The 17,277-nt window shown below is 38.1% G+C and overlaps 1 protein-coding gene across 1 annotated transcript; it reads left to right on the top strand.

Annotated features, from left to right (window-relative positions):
* Window positions 1-2,002: 2,002 nt before the first annotated feature.
* Window positions 2,003-3,650, top strand: LOC112176392. The gene is made up of 4 exons (XM_024314299.2): window positions 2,003-2,399; window positions 2,621-2,745; window positions 2,844-3,218; window positions 3,360-3,650. Exons 1-4 carry the CDS (start codon window positions 2,003-2,005, stop codon window positions 3,648-3,650), a joined length of 1,188 nt encoding a protein of 395 aa, XP_024170067.2.
* The last annotated feature ends 13,627 nt before the right edge of the window (window positions 3,651-17,277 follow it).

Here is a 17,277-nt window from a genome sequence, read left to right as displayed (position 1 = left end):
CTACCCAATCAAAATCAACCAAGTAATATAAATAATTAAATAATTAATTTAAATGGGACGGGACGGGATCAACCGGGATCGACTGGGCTAGTACCGGTACCGGGCCCGTTTCTACGGGACGGGACGGGACGGGCCCAAATAGTAAATTTCAGATTTTGATCCCGGCCCGTACCGGGGGATTTGGGGACGGTTTCGGGACGGGACCGGGATTTCGGTTTTGGATGCCCAGCCCTAACCCAAAACCATCAGCTCCTTTTATTTTACTCTCACCTATCTATTATTTAAATTTATGTTTCAGATTCAGTTACTCTCAGTCTCTCTCTCTCTTTCTACCACGATGAAACTCTTTCTCTCTCTAGCAAACCGTGAAGCTCTCTCTCTAGCTCGCTTAGGAACTCTTTCTCTCTCTAGCAAACTGTGAATCTCTCTCTCTAGCTCGCAAACAAAGATGAAGCTCTCCCTCTAGTTCGCAACAGTCTCTAATCGATCATTGAGGTTTAATTCCATATCTTTGCACTCTGTTTAGCTTGATTTTACTTCGATTTTCATCACTGTAATTTCGTTTTTGTTTTGATTCGATCTCAGCCTTCTCTCTCTACAATCTGTTTAGCTTGATTTGTATTTCAAATTTCATCAATGTGATTTCATTTTTGTTTTGCTAAGCCTAAATTGTGCGTAGCTTATAGTTAAATTAGCTGTTAAACCATGCGTAGCTGCTGTGATTTCATCACTGTATCAATCATGTGTTTTTGTTGAAAGTTGATTGTACAATGAAACTGTTGTGCAAGTTGATTGTTCATAGCTATCTCTGTCAACTAATGCAGGTTTTAGCTGATTTGTACAGCCAAAGTTACTAATGCAGTTTGTAAATGCTACTGATACAGTTTAGAAAAGCAACTAACAGAATGAAAGAATTCTACATTTGTTGTTTTGTTATATATTCTTTGTTTTTCCTCTTGCCTTTTAATTCATATCAAAAGTAGAAGCTGATTGATAGACTGATAGGTTCGCGGTGCAGCAGCACGCTGCTGTCTTCATTTTTCATTATAATACCAATCTTTGTCATGTCTTCGTTTTTCCTTTTTGATTACATATAGTAGCTTTATATAACTATTATACTGCCTTTATCTTACTGTGGTAGTAGTTTTCTTTTCCTCTGCTAGTATTCCTTCAATCTGATTCCAGTAGCTTTTCTGTTTGATATTGTGAATAGAAGCTAACTATTCTTCCTCTAATGTGTAATTACAGTAACTTAGCCATGGATGCAAAACCTTATGCGAGGTGCACGTATATGTTTGAGATGATCATGTTCGTTCTTGATATGAAGCATACGTTTAATGATATTGTGAGGGACGTCTCTGTGGGTTTTAATCATTTGAATCTTGGTTCATTCGACTTGAGGTATTCTTTCCCTGGATATAAAAGCTGTGTGTTGTCAAGTGATATGGATGTAAAATTGATGTTTAGGTGTATGTTTGGTTTTAAATTGAATTATGTTGATATTTTGGTGAGGGATTCTAATGGGAGCACCATTTTGGTGCCTTATTGTCGTGGGAGTAGTAGTTCTACTTCTGCAACAACATCTTTGGATGATGTTTCATGTGCTTCTTCATATTTGTCAGTGGGTTCAAGCAATATTATTGATGCGAGTGAATACTTGGGGTGTTATAGGCCAGAGGCTCCAAAGAGTTATCTCACTCATGAGTGGCAGGGCTTTATAAGGCATGAGGATCAAAAGTTTGAAAGGGGGGGGGTGTTAGAATTTAGGGAAAAGTTGACCAAGTATGATATTGAAACTGGTTTTCTTTTCAAGTACACACGGAATACCTCAAGTCGTGTTATTGCAGAGTGTGCTAAGAGATATTATGATGGTTGTCAATGGTCTATTCGCCCTTTGAAGAACAAGGTGAATGGCTTTTTCTACATAAAGAAGTTGAATAATGTTCACACATGCAAAAGAGTTCTAAGGCAGTAAAAAAGTAAGCTTTTGGGGTCTCATGTTATGAAATCGGAGATTGCTAATAAGTTGAAGTCCAATCCTCAACTCAAGCCTAAAGAGATTGTGTCTCGTTTCAAGCATTCTTTTGGTTTAGATGTGTCTTATAGGAGTGCTTGGTATGGGAAGGAGTTGGCTAGAAAAGCTGTCCATGGTCATGATGGTGACTCATATTCTCAGCTACTTTGGTATCATGATGCTATTTTATCTAGTAATTTAGGCTCTTATTGCATATTGGAAACTGATCCTTTAAGTAATCGTTTCAAAAATTTCTTCATTTGTTTTTTTGGTTGCATTGAGGGCTTTAAGTCATGCATTCCGCTTCTGTTCTTCGCTGCTGCTCATTTGAAGAGTAAGTATAAGGGATACATGCTCTGTGCTACTAGAAAGAATGGAAACCAAGGTATGTTTTATTTTGTGCTCTCTGCTCTGTGCTCAGTATCTTGGATGGTAGCTTTATATACCTGTGATAGTATATATCTATGCCTGTCATAGTATCTTTGTGTACCTATATCAGTAGCTTTTAAAGGGTCAGTAGCTTCTGTTTCAGTTTCCATTTTCAAATACTAATTATTTGTTTTATCTTTTTTTGCAAGTTCTTCCCCTTTGCATTTGCAATTGTAGATTCTGAAAATCATGCGAATTGGGATTGGTTTTTTGATCATCTATATAACATCTTGTCTCTGCAAGGAAGAAATGTGACTTTTGTTACTGATCGACACAGCGAACTGTTGAATGCTGTTGTCAGGGTATTTCCAAATTCTCCTCATTCATACTGCTACTATCACCTTAAGGAGAATGTTAGAGGTGTGTACGAAAGCAATCTGGAAATTATTTTGTTGACAAGATTATGGAGGAATTTATGAAAGTTGCTTATTCACCTACATTAGCAAGCTATAACTTCAACTTGCACAACTTGAAGAAAGAAGGTGGTCCGCCTATTGAAGAGTTTCTGCGATCTTTGTTGTTGGAAAAGTGGTGCAATGTATTTTTCAAAGGATACAGGTATGGTGAAATGGTAAATAGTGTTGCCGAGTCATTTAACAATTGGACTAGAGATTTGCGTGAGCTTCCTATATTTGAGATGTTTGAAGGCTTAAGGGTTAAGGTTATGGAGAATATGTCAGAGAGGAAGGTTGCATGCAAGAGGTGGACCACTATTTTGTGTCCTCCAATGGAGGCTTTGTTGAAGAAATCAATGGATATTGGGCGGTATTGGGCTGTTAGTATGTCTAGTGAGACTGTTTTTGAAGTTCATTAAGATAAATCAGTGGCGGTTGATCTTGGGAACAACACTTGCTCTTGCCGTCAATGGCAAATTAATTCATTCCCATGTTGACATGCTCTTGCTGCAATCCAAAAGGTTGGAGTGAAACCTGTGTATAGTTACATTGAGCCATTGTACACCTGTCAAAGCTACATGGATTCCTACACATATGGTATTCATCCTATACCAAATATGGAGAAGTTTTATGAAGATGCAGCTAGTTCAACTTCTGTTGTTAAGCCTCCATTGGTTAGGAGGCCATTCGGCCAGCCAAAATCTGTTCGAATGAAGTCTGCAACAGAAGGAGGCACAAGGAGGCGTATCAAGTGTGGCCGGTGTGGTGAGTTGGGGAGCCACAACAAGATAGCGTGTACTGCGCCAATTTGAAAGCTGGCAGTAGTATATGAACAAATGAAGTATCTTTTTACAACATTGACAGTAGTTTTCTATAACAATTTGAGCATCTTTTTATACCATTTGGAGTAGCTATTACTATACTGTCATTCTTTTACAGAGCATAGCTTTTACTTGTGTTGGCAGCTGTAAATGAACAGAGTATCTTTATACAACATTAACAGTATCTTTTGATCACCTTTGCAGTATCTGTTGATATGATTGAGAGTATCTTTTGATCAACTTTGTCTAATGATTTCGACATAAATTTCAAAACAAACCTCGAAATGGACATTAAAGAAGAAAACTAAAGCTGAAAGTAACAAAATAGACAGCAATTTCCATCCAATATTAAAGCTGAAACTTAAACATAAAGCTATTGTTAATAGTTCGTAAAGCCACTGTCAGTACTTCAAAATACTACCAGCCTGACGTCATTTTTGTTGGAGAATGTGGGAGGGACTCCCACATCTAAGAAATGGTTTAAGGACTATGTCTTTAAATAAGGGTTCTTAAAACACTTATTAAATGGACAAAGAGAGGCAATGCCCAAAATTGGGAGGAAATAAACCTATGCCCTGTTGTAAATATATATATATATATATATATATATTTAAATATCATAGATGGGCCTTCTGTCTTAGATTGTTAGAACAAAGCACAATAAGCAATGGATCGTGTACTACAATGAATTGAATATAGATTTGATATAACTATGAAATCAATTGACCAAAGTAATCAATCCTAATATACGAACAGTTCTAAAATATATATCTATATATATATATATATATATATATTTAAATATCTAACAATCTAAGACAGAAATTATCGTTTATCACGCAATGGATCCTGCTGGTGTTAAGTCCCACATTGAGAAGCCTGAGAAATTCAAAGGTGTGGATTTCAAACGATGGCAGCAAAAGATGTTGTTCTACTTAACAACGTTGAACCTGGCGCAAGTCATAACTTCTGAGGCTCCTCAAGTACCAAACGAGGGAGACATCCCTGCTGCAACTCGTAAGGCTGTTGAAGCATGGAATCAAAGCGAGTTCCTGTGTAAAAACTACATTCTGAATGCCTTAGACGATTCATTATATGATGTCTATTCGTCATTCAAAACTGCTAAGGAGTTGTGGGAATCCCTCGAGAAGAAGTACAAATCCGAGGTTGCAAGTGCCAAAAAGTTCGTCATTGGAAGGTTCCTAAACTTCAAGATGAACGACATCAACTCTGTTGTGAAACAAGTGGAGGAACTCCAGATTATTGTTCACGAGTTAGATGACGAAGGTATGGGACTAAACGAGACTTTTCTTGTTGGTTCAATCATTGAAAAGTTACCCCCTTCTTGGAAAGATTTCAAAATCTATCTCAAACACCTAACTGAAGATATGACCCTTGATGAACTAATTCTCAAACTTCGTGTGGAAGAGGATCACCGAAAGAATGAGAAATCTGATGTGACTTCTATGGAGGCAAAAGCCAACATAATTGAAGGCAGCACATTGAAGCCTAAGTTTTCCCTCAATCAAAAGAAGAAAGGAAAAGTTGCTGTCAAGAAAGCATTCACTGCCCCAAAGGCTAATACCTTCAAGAAGAAAATTCAAGGTGGCTGCTGGGTGTGTGGGAAGCCTGGTCATAGAGCCAAGGACTGTCGCCACAAGAAGGAAGGGAATTCTGGAACTTCTAACCAAGCAAATATGGCAGAAGATAAGTTTGTTGCTGTTGTATCTGAGGTCAACCTAATGACTAATGCCAATGAGTGGTGGGTTGACACAGGTGCGACTAGACATGTGTGTGCTGAGAAGGACATGTTTGCTGCATATGAACAAGTATCTGGTGGAGAAAATCTGTACATGGGGAATGCTAGTACTGCTGCTGTTGAAGGAAAGGGAAAAGTGGTTCTCAAACTCACTTCCGGAAAAGAACTCACGCTCACTAATGTGCTGCATGTTCCTGAGATCCGAAAGAATCTGATTTCTGGTTCCCTTCTTAGCAACAAAGGCTTCAAGTTAGTATTTGAATCTGATAAGTTTGTACTCACCAAGGGTGGGATGTATGTAGGGAAGGGCTACCTTATGGAAGGGCTCTTCAAGCTTAATGTACTACCTATTATTAATAATAATAATGCAGGCAATAGCGCTGCTTCTATCTACTTACTTGATTCCTTTGATTTATGGCATGCAAGACTAGGCCATGTTAATCATCGTTCATTAAAAAGAATGGTGAACTTGGGACTACTGCCCAAATGCAATGTTAATGATAGTGATAAACATAAATGTGAAATCTGCATAGAATCAAAGTATGCAAGGCACTCTTACAAATCTGTTGAAAAATCCAATGAAATACTTGGATTGATTCATAGTGATCTTTGTGATTTTAAATCAACTCCAACTCGTGGAGGAAAGCACTATTATATATCATTTATTGATGACTGCAGCAAGTTTTGTTATGTCTATTTGATAAATAGCAAGGATGAAGCTTTGAATATGTTCAAGATATATAAAGCAGAAGTTGAAAATCAATTAGATAAGAGAATAAAAATTCTAAGATCGGACCGTGGTGGTGAATATGAGTCGAATGAATTTTCTGAATTTTGTTCTACAAATGGAATTATACATCAAACGACAGCACCCTATACCCCAATGCAAAATGGGGTTGCTGAACGTAAAAATAGAACTTTGAAGGATATGATTAATTCCATGTTGAACAGTTCAGGTGCACCACACAATTTGTGGGGTGAAGCACTCCTTGCTGCAAACACAATTCTTAATAGAATTCCTCATAAAAAAATTGATCAATCTCCTTATGAAATCTGGAGAGGAAGATTACCTACATATAAAACCTTAAAAGTGTGGGGTTGTCTTGCAAAGGTTCAGATTCCTCTTCCAAAGAGGCAAAAGCTTGGACCAAAAACAATAGATTGCGTGTTTATTGGTCATGCAAATAATAGTGCTGCATATCGGTTTTTGGTTCACAAATCTGAAAATGCAGAAATACAAACAAATACTATCATTGAGTCTGCTGAGGCTGAATTCTTTGAGGATATATTTCCATTCAAAGATGAATTATGTACTAGTAGAAAACGAGTGCATAGAGATGCAAAAATTCTTACTGAAAATAATGAAAATGAAGCTTCTACTTCTAAGGTTCATGATCAAGATTTGGAACCAAGAAGAAGTAAAAGAGCAAAGGTTGCAAAGGACTTTGGACCAGACTTTATGACCTTTATAATAGAAGAAGAACCTCAATCTTATAAGGCTGCAATTGAATCATCGGAAGCACCTTATTGGAAGGAAGCAATTCAAAGTGAAGTGGAAGCCATTGTAAATAACAATACATGGGAATTGGTTGACTTACCACCTGGAAATAAACCAATTGGCTACAAATGGATATTCAAAAAGAAACTGAGACCGGATGGTACCATTGACAAATACAAGGCTCGGTTAGTAGCAAAAGGGTATCGTCAAAAAGAAGGTCTAGATTTCTTTGACACTTACTCTCCTGTCACTAGAATTACTTCCATCCGAATGTTAGTAGCAATTGCTGCTATATACAATCTGGAAATACACCAAATGGATGTCAAAACGGCATTCTTAAATGGTGAATTAGAGGAAGAAATTTATATGGAGCAACCCGAAGGGTTCATAGTCAAAGGTCAAGAAAAGAAAGTCTGCAAACTTATTAAGTCCTTATATGGACTCAAGCAAGCCCCGAAACAATGGCATGAGAAATTCGATAGTACAATGATGTCTTATGGTTTTTCCATAAATGAATGTGACAAATGTGTTTACCTTAAGCAAACCAAAAATGCTTATGTGATTGTGTGTCTATATGTGGATGACATGCTAATAATAGGAACAAACAAAGACATCATTAACTCTACTAAGAAAATGCTAAATTCTAGCTTTGATATGAAAGATATGGGATTAGCCGATATAATTCTTGGAGTAAGGGTTCTACGAAATCCTGATGGATATATCCTTACTCAATCTCATTATGTGGAGAAGGTCCTCAAGAAATTTGGACATTATGATGATAAATCAGTTGTGACTCCATTTGATCCAACATGTAAACTTTCAAAGAACAATGGGGAAAGTGTATCTCAATTACAATACACACAAGTCATAGGAAGCTTGATGTACATTATGAATTGTACAAGACCAGATTTGGCTTACTCACTAAGTCGATTAAGTAGGTATTCAAGCAATCCTAGTAGAGACCATTGGCATGCTCTAATTAGAGTACTAAGGTACCTAAAGCATACAATTAATTATGGACTGCACTACACAAAATATCCTCCTGTTTTGGAAGGATATAGTGATGCAAATTGGATTTCAGGGAGCACCGAAAGTAAGTCCACTAGTGGTTATGTGTTTACACTTGGTGGCGCATCCGTGTCATGGAAGTCATCTAAACAAACATGTATAGCACGTTCTACAATGGAATCTGAATTTATAGCTTTGGACAAAGCTGCCGAAGAAGCCGAATGGCTTAGAAATTTCGTGGAAGATATTCCATTGTGGCCTAAGCCTTTATCTGCCCTCTGTATTCATTGTGATAGTGTGGCTGCAATAAATAGAGCCAACAACAAGATATACAACGGCAAATCAAGGCATATAAGGCGACGTCATCGTACAATACGACAATTGCTCTCCAATGGAATTATATCATTGGATTATATCAAATCAAAGGAAAATATAGCCGATCCTTTGACCAAAGGCCTACCAAGAGAGCAAGTTGTATTTACGTCGAGGGGAATGGGTCTAACGCCAATCAATGAGTCAAACTTGGCGGCAACCTAACCTAGCTAATTGGAGATCCCATGGTCTAGGTTCAATAGGCAAACTAGTTAAGGAAGACTCAATGTAAAATACACACAATTACACTCATTCCTATGACAAAGAAATGTGTGTTCTTGTAAGATGAATAGGATGAATTAATTTTCTTAATGACGCTAATATCTTATAACTAAGAGGAGTACTACAAGATACTCTTAATTAGTGTTACCTATATGAGAGTAATGTGGGGTCGCATTCATGAGAATTGATATGGCAAATTCTCTAGAGCTCTCATGAAACCGGGATTTGTTCAGGACCAAAATGAACACAACCGTATAAACTTGAAATGTGTCACGATAATATATGTGTGATACTTATTGTCTAGTATTACTACACAATAGTGAACAGTTCAAGATATTCATTCACTGCCTCACTAAGTAATTCCGATAAGTTATCACTAGGAAAGGTTCAAGTCCAAAAGACACCTTTTCCGATGCATATAGATTCTAAGTTCTCTACGATGGCAATAAGTTACAAAACTATTTTCGTAGCTTATTTTCTATTCAAATGTGGGGTATTGTCGCGTTTGAATAGAAAATGTGGGGTATTGTTGGAGAATGTGGGAGGGACTCCCACATCTAAGAAATGGTTTAAGGACTATGTCTTTAAATAAGGGTTCTTAAAACACTTATTAAATGGACAAAGAGAGGCAATGCCCAAAATTGGGAGGAAATAAACCTATGCCCTGTTGTAAATATATATATATATATATATATATATATATTTAAATATCATAGATGGGCCTTGGGCCTTGGGGGACTTGGGCCAAACAAAGAAAATTTTTTGCGTTTTGTTTCTGGTTCTTGTTTGAATTTCGGATAAATATCAAACAACAGTTGTCAACAGTTACAACTGTTCATTAAGTTTAAGATTGGAACAAACAGTTACAACGTACTGTTCGTCTGAGGTCTATATATGGAACGCAAGATGAAACAGAACGGATGCTTCTCCTCTCCTCTCCTCTCCCCTCCTTCTTCTGAAAAGAGAAACACATAGTAAAGTTTGATAGGATTCAAGTCGAAGTGCTTCGACTTGATTCAGATAGTTGTATCCTGCAAGATAGACGTCCAAGGAACTACAAGCACAAGAGTAGGGACGAATTTCTGTCTTAGGAGATTGCTGCAAGCAAGCCTCTATCTATTATCAAGTCAGTGATTCTATTCTCTCTATTATAATATATATATATATATATAGATATATATTTTAGAACTGTTCGTATATTAGGATTGATTACTTTGGTCAATTGATTTCATAGTTATATCAAATCTATATTCAATTCATTGTAGTACACGATCCATTGCTTATTGTGCTTTGTTCTAACAATTTTCTATCAAATATCAAAGCTGGAAATTAAACAACATCAAGGTACTATCCACACATGAAAAATCTACTTCCATAGCCTCAAAAACCTACTGTCAACACTACATAAAGCTACTATTTTCGATTATCATCTAATGCATTGCCGCTCCTTGTTCTTTTAGTGGTATACGTGAACTACTTGTCTTCAGTATCCTTCCTTTTTTTTGTTCTTGATTCGATCCACCATTGAATTTCTCTTTACAGCTTGCTTCTTCCCTTTCTTCATCTTTTTAATGGGTTCTTCTTCAGGTTCTTCTTCTTCATCAGCAGCTTCTTCTTCAGGTTCTTCTTCAGCAGCAGCTTTTTTCACCATTTCCCTTCTCTTTGATTGTTTCTTTGCTTCCTGTTTCTGAGAAGACCTGCCTCTTTTATCTTTTCTTACTGCTGTGTACTTCTTTCTGGTTGTTCTCACTTCAGGTTCTTCTTCTTTGTCTTCATCATCGTCTCCACCATCTTCACCATTAGCTCCTTCTCCACCCTCTTCATAACCATCTTCACCATCATCTCCTTCTCCTCCCTCTTCCTCACCATCTTCACCATCCTCACCATCACTTTTACTATTTTCTATATCATCTTTCCGTAAATCCTCTTGAGAATCCAACATATCCTTCTCCAGTAACATTCTTTCCATTTCTAGCAATTCATTTTCCAGATTGTGTATCGTTTCTCTCTGCTGCTCAATGACGACCTCCAAGTTCTTTTTTTCATTCTCAATGGTTGTAAAAACTTTCCACTTCTTCAACAATTTGTTTTGCAAGATCTGTATCTTCCTTGTTGCTATATTGTCTTCCTCAAAGGCTTTGTCCAACATCTCCCAATATCTATCATTCTGCCTTGCTAGCTTTTCATTCTCTTTGGTCAACTTCTTTAACAAGTCTTGAGTTTTTTGGTTTTCTTCTTGTGAGAGACTTGTCTGAGTTGTTTCTTCTTCCAACGAGTTTATTATGTCCTTCATTCTCTTCTGACTTTCTAGTTCTTCTTTTCATCGCTCTTGGATGGTTTTCTTGTGTTGGATCAAAAACAAAACAAAAAAAATCACATTAAAAAGCTATTGAGGTGGTTATTAAAACATATTAACATAGCTATACAAAGATACAAACTTGCTAAGAATTAATTACATGAAACTGGAAGTTTTTAGCTACTGATTTGAATACAAAAAGCTACTCAAATTATTAAAGAAAGCTACTAACATAATCATACGAATCTACTAACTCGTCCATGAAACTAAAAGCTTCTGAAATTTTTAAAAAACTACTAATGAGCTTAAAAGAAGCTACCCAAACAGTTACAGAAAATTACTAAAATTTTCAAAGAAAATTACTTGGTTATAGATCACATAGGCAGAGAAAGCTAGTAGCCTAGGCAGAGAAAGCTACTGAAAATCAACAAAGAAAGATACTTACCTAATCTCCAAAAGTTGAAGTTACAAAGTCTTCCTCCCTCAGCTCTTCGTTTGATTCTTCTGATCCTACTCCTCTGCTTCTTCCTCTGATGTCATGCATTTGTCTTCCTCTGTCAGCTTTTGGTCAAACATTTCCTTTTTTCATCAAACAAAGTACACACAATGTTAAAGACTAGAACAATATATCTCTAAACTGATTTCTTATTGCAAATTTATTCTTTGTTTTTCTTTCTTTACCTCTATCTGCTCATTGGTTAGTTTCTCCATTTCTTTGTGCAGCTCAACGAGAGACCATCTTATGAAATTTGGCGACCCTAATTCATTTCTCTTGATTGCTCCTCCCATCTTTGTCTTCTCAGCTAACCAATATTGTTACACAATAATGAGAAAAACATTAATTTTGAGGGCTAAATCTACTGATATGTTAATGAAACTAACAATAATGGTTACTTACCATGATTAGCGGCAAACAACCTGACAAATTGACATCTTTGTCTTCCTGCTTCTTACTTAGACCATTGTACAGATGGGCTAATACCAAGGTCGCCCATGAATATCATCGCCAAGAATTCCATTCGGTGCCAATTTCTACCAACTTCCAAGACAATGTAGAACTTGAGGTGCATAACAAGAAGGATACAAACAGATTTATGATGATTAGCGATGCCAACTCACTTGGGACTTGATTCTTTGGGTCTTTCAAAGATTCGGCAAGTGCACTATCGATCATCGCTTTTGTCACTTTCTTTGCATCTCCAAAATACTTGTCAATCATCCGATTCTTTGTTGGCTTCTGGTGGTGCTTGTTTAGCTCGAATGTGACTCCTTCTAATCGCATTCCAAGGCAGATAGCTACATCTTCACAAGTTATTTTGTGTATCCTTTCCCCAAGTAGAAACCCTTTCTGATTGACGTCATATGTCTTGACCATTCTATGAATGTCCTCATCTACTTTTCTGCATTCATTGTCTTTTAAAAGTCCGCGATGGAAGACATAAATGATCTCTCATAATGGTGTCCTATTCAACCTCAACAATACATCTGGACTGATTATCCCTTTGTAGGTTTTCATCTTCTCCTTGAATGACTGTAGACTTGCTCTATACTATGGTATTCGGTCTCTATGTTTAGCCATTTTCCCTTCTGCAAGTAGATACAAACAAAGCTACTGAGGCTACAAAAGATTTTCACAAAAACAACAAAAAAAGCTATGAAATGTTACTGCAAAAAACTATGAAACCTACTAGCACCCAACACAAAATCTATTACCATAAACTGTCAAATCTACTAGCACCCAATACAAAATCTACTACCATAAACTATGAAACCTACTAGCAACAAACAAAGCTACTAAAGGCTACAAAAGATACAAAAACAACAAAAAAGCTATGAAATGTTACTGCAAAAGACTATGAAACCTACTAGCAACCAACACAAAATCTATTATCATAAACTATGAAACCAACTAGCAACAAACACAAAATCTACTATCATAAACTATGAAACCTACTAGCAACCAACAAAGCTACTAAGGCTACAGAGAGAAAAAAGCTATGAAATGTTACTACCAGAGAGAAAGCAACTGCGACAGTGAGAAAGCGCCGACGGAAAAGCTACTAAAATATAGCTACTGAGAGGCTACTGAGAGAGAAGCACCGACAGAGAGGAAAAGCTACTGAGAGAGGCATCGCTCATTCGAGATCGGGATCAAGAGAGAGAGAGAGAGAGGGGGTTTCTGATTTCAAAAGACTTAGAACGTGAAATTGGGTCTGTTTAGATACCATCATACTAGTGGCAGAGCTGTAATTTCTATTAGTTTTAATGTTTAATATTTAACACAATTTCTAACCTAATGGCCTTATGAGAACAAGAAATCTTTGGTAGCCTTAAAAGCTAAAGAAACATTGAAATATGCACTTATATGTAATTTTCGCTTGATATTATCGACCACCCTTGTTAATTTTCATCAAGATCACGATCCAATCCATATTTTCTAGGCTATGAAAATTAAGATGGATAACAAGTTAATGGTAAAGACAATACCCGAATAACTGAAAACATTCACCCGGCAACCTCAGATAGATAGGCCATCTAATTAGTAATTTTTTCATAAAAGGAAAGAACTAAAGAGGTTAATCTCATAAAATCTCTCAAAATATGCATAACATCACTATTGCACACAATGACACAAGTCTATCCTATAACCAGAATTGTAAAGTGACGGAACATTGCATGATAATGCGTTAATTGATATGTGTGTATAAATAGCGCTCAAGGATATGTGGAGCAGTAATCCTTAGCCTACTGTCCAATAGTTGGTATAACATTAGTAGCGAATATAAAGAACAATTTAGCGCATATTATACAATAGCTTCATTAAGAACTATAGTTTTTTTTTTTTTTTAGAACAAAACATATCCATTAATCAATCACGCTTACAATGGGGGTAGATAAACCTAAACCCCAAGAAACCACGGTTACAGAGACCATCAGGCCAAGGGCCCGAACTCTAACCACCAAGCGCCCATTTCCAAGGCTACTTTAAATATTTGACCCCTAAAATTCCAGTAAAATCTTATAATCAACCACCAAGAAGGCAGCGTCCTCTTCAACACCGTGTCCGATAGTGCTAGACCACGTGTAAAGGATTGCATACTAGCAAATTGACAACAAAAATAAACCAGATTTGAACAAAATCGTCCTCGTCCTCGGAAATGACACCATTTACATGGCCAAACACCTAGACCAACTCCTAACTCAACAGAGTAGGAGACCCAACCTAGCTCAGAAGAGTATGGACTAATTAAACCTAGCCAAACCAACCAAAAAACCCCAATTAAAACACAACTAAAACCAAAGCAAACTGAAACCAAGCCACACCACCAAGGCCCAAAAACAGGGGCCCGGCCCAACACCCACTTCCCCGAGCAGTAATCCACCAATGCAGAAACCCAATCTCGCCGTCGGCAAGCTCCATCAACGCCACCCCACAGCCTCACCGCCTTCTGATACCGCCGCTCCACCGTGCCAATATGCAGACAAGTTCTACACCCAATTGACACCGCAACCAGATCCAGAAACCCAAAAGAAACAGAGTCCAACCAGGATCCTTGCTGCCGTAAATTGCCCACATCCACCATAACACAGATTGCTTCTTTGATGACGCCAACTCCCACCACTGACCAGAGACAAGTTGCTGCATCCCCACAACCGCTGCCGCCCCTGATCCGAGAGGGACCGATCGAGAGATCTACCCATCCCGAGATCAAGAACCCACCCTCCTCCCCTGGGCTGCGTCTCCGCCCTGAAGACCCACCACTAACCAGCAACGCCATCCCCTCCCGGGCAGGAACGCCGGTGGCGCTCGGCCGGAAGAGAAACGAACTACGCCGGGTTTTCCTTCTCTACCGCGTGCGTGGGATGCGTTCCTTCCAAAGAGAAAAAGTTTTTTCTAACTATAGTTTGTCTATAATAAATTATTTTTCTAAAAAAAGGAAAGAGAGAGAGTAAATTTTCTAAATCAACTCCTAAAATATTACCACATTTAAATAAGAGACACAAAGTTAAACGAGAAAATCCACATAAATTGAAACACGGTTCATAATACTTCATATACAGTACGTACTGCATTTAGTCCTCTATTAATAGCAGGGAGGTAGCCACGTTACGGGCAAAATTCTTCAAATAATTTACATAGTATAAGTGGGATTCTATACCAGTAGTCAGACCTTAGTCCAGTTGGCAAAGTATAAAGAATTTTAACTCCTTCTAAATGCAGACCTGGATTTGAGTCTTTTTGTTATTAACCAATATATTTCTCCCTTTTTAACATCATTTCTTCTCTTTATTTTTTACATCATTTTCTTCTATTTAGTTCATGTTCTTTTTTTTATTTTGGTCTCTTTCCTCATTTTCTCCTCCATCCCCCCCCCCTTTTTTTTTTTGAAAATTAAATTCATTGAAACTTTTAACGATTACAATTGTTTAGAATGACATCCTGATTGGGAGCAGACACAAGCCATAAATGGTTTGAAGCAAGAGCAAAGCTAGAACAAGCCAGAAGGTGTACGACGCCAACAGATAGTTCATGTACAATAAAATATTGCTCTGAATCACTTATAGAGAAATTAACAGAAAACTGAAGATAAATTCCCAGCCTCCTCAAAAATAATTACCAACAATGACACAATTGCCATGACCTTGAGGTTTGGAGACCAAATCATCATAATCTGTAACTCGGGCATGCAAGAGAACGGTGGATGACTCAAGACTATGTTCGTCCTATCACAATTAACACTGCTCGCCAGACACGCAATTGTGGTACTCACAGTGTGATTATATCGAGATATTTTATAGAATATAGCAATGAGGAATCTGCCTGCACGTAAGCACAACACACCCGAAATTATAAGAACACATTTGAGCAAGCAAATACCTAAACCACCGCCTGGGTCCCAAATCCAAATATGTGGAGAAATCAAGCCCAACCACTGGGCTCTGTCGCGGGCCCAAAGGCAGCATAGCACCTAAGCCAATAACCTTATAATGGGCACCCATAAATCTGATATGGGCACCTAATCAAGGCAGGACCAAGCGCCGAAGCAGAGAACCAGTACCGTTGCTGCTCCTTGTTGCACCTCCTATGGTTGCACGCGTGGAATCAGCACGCCCTCCATTGCCTCCATCCCAGATCGTGCCGTCCCTGACAAACAATCCAAGTGATGACATCCTCGGCCACATAATCTGACCATCCCCGTCACCGTGCCGACATCCGGTGGTCTACCCCATCGCCATAATAGGCGGTCAGCCAAACAAAACATCAGTTCCCGTTTGTTAGCTTAGATGCAGCACCGATCTGAGGTCGAAGACGACCATCGACTCAGATCTTCTCCACACCAGCCAACGATGAAGAGAAACACGAGCAGAGGGACTACGAGTGCCTTCATCACCACATTCCCACGATGAATAGCCTCGCCACTGCTAGTCGATTGGAGGATCTTCCGAAGAATCACCGCCGCTCTCCTCTCCGCTCAAACCTTAGGGTTTGCTTTTGTTACAACTTCTCTTTTAATTTTTACTATTAGAATTTAAAAAAAAAAAAAAAAAAAAACTTCTCTTAAAAGGCAAATCTTGTCTGTTTTTCTTTGCTCTTTCCACATTTTGTTCACCTTTTTTCTTTATTTACAACATTCTTCATTTTTAAAAAAAAAATGTAGTGTCAAAATCTATCAAATTATTATCAATAAAAGAAAAAAATTTCTTATAAGTAAACCTTAAATTAGCTCGCCCCAAATTTAGATCCTGGCTGCGTCCGCCTAAATTTAATTTTAGGCAGTTGGTGAGGACATATCATCATTATTATTTCAAAGGTTCGTTGTTCCCTGCCCGTTCATCATCACCGCTGCACATTGTTCCAAGCTCCAAGCATCCCCAACTTCAAACCAATACTGTTATGACTGTACGTGCTGGGGTAGTAATGCCTCCAATCGTTCACCATATTCATTATTAGTACCAGAAGTCTAGATCTGATGTACTGGTTCTTGGAGCCTCAAACTGATCACAATTAGTAAGCACATCCTCAACATCAACTTAACCAAATGAACCAACCTCCTGCCCACGTGAGTGGTAGTACCACACTACTGCCAATACCACCACCTTGGCCACCAAGTGCACTGTCGGCAGCTAATATTGACTTTAACAGTAACAGGATTTCCCGTGCTCTTTCGTTCATCTCAAGGAATTGCGGTACAGGCACCGGTCCAGATCTAGGAGGTTGGTCATGACTGATGAGTAGTTTTGACTGTCTGGAAAATCTAGCTTCTACTTTCTACTTGAAGCCAAGCAGTCTCCGATAAATAGTACAGTACATACTGCATCTTTATTGGAAAAGAGTTAAAGGACGGTAATCGAGCGCCATGGCTTTGCAGGGAATGGAGATTGTTAAGTCTGTGTTGGCTAGGCGGTCCGTCCGGTTCGGTGGATCTTCTTTCTTTCTGGCGCGGAACGGGGATCCCTGTCC

The sequence above is a fragment of the Rosa chinensis genome, chromosome 7, assembly GCF_002994745.2.
Source record: "Rosa chinensis cultivar Old Blush chromosome 7, RchiOBHm-V2, whole genome shotgun sequence".
In the NCBI taxonomy this organism is placed as follows: domain Eukaryota; kingdom Viridiplantae; phylum Streptophyta; class Magnoliopsida; order Rosales; family Rosaceae; genus Rosa; species Rosa chinensis.
Note: the sequence above shows the minus strand (reverse complement) of the source record. Positions and strands in the feature narration are given on the sequence as shown.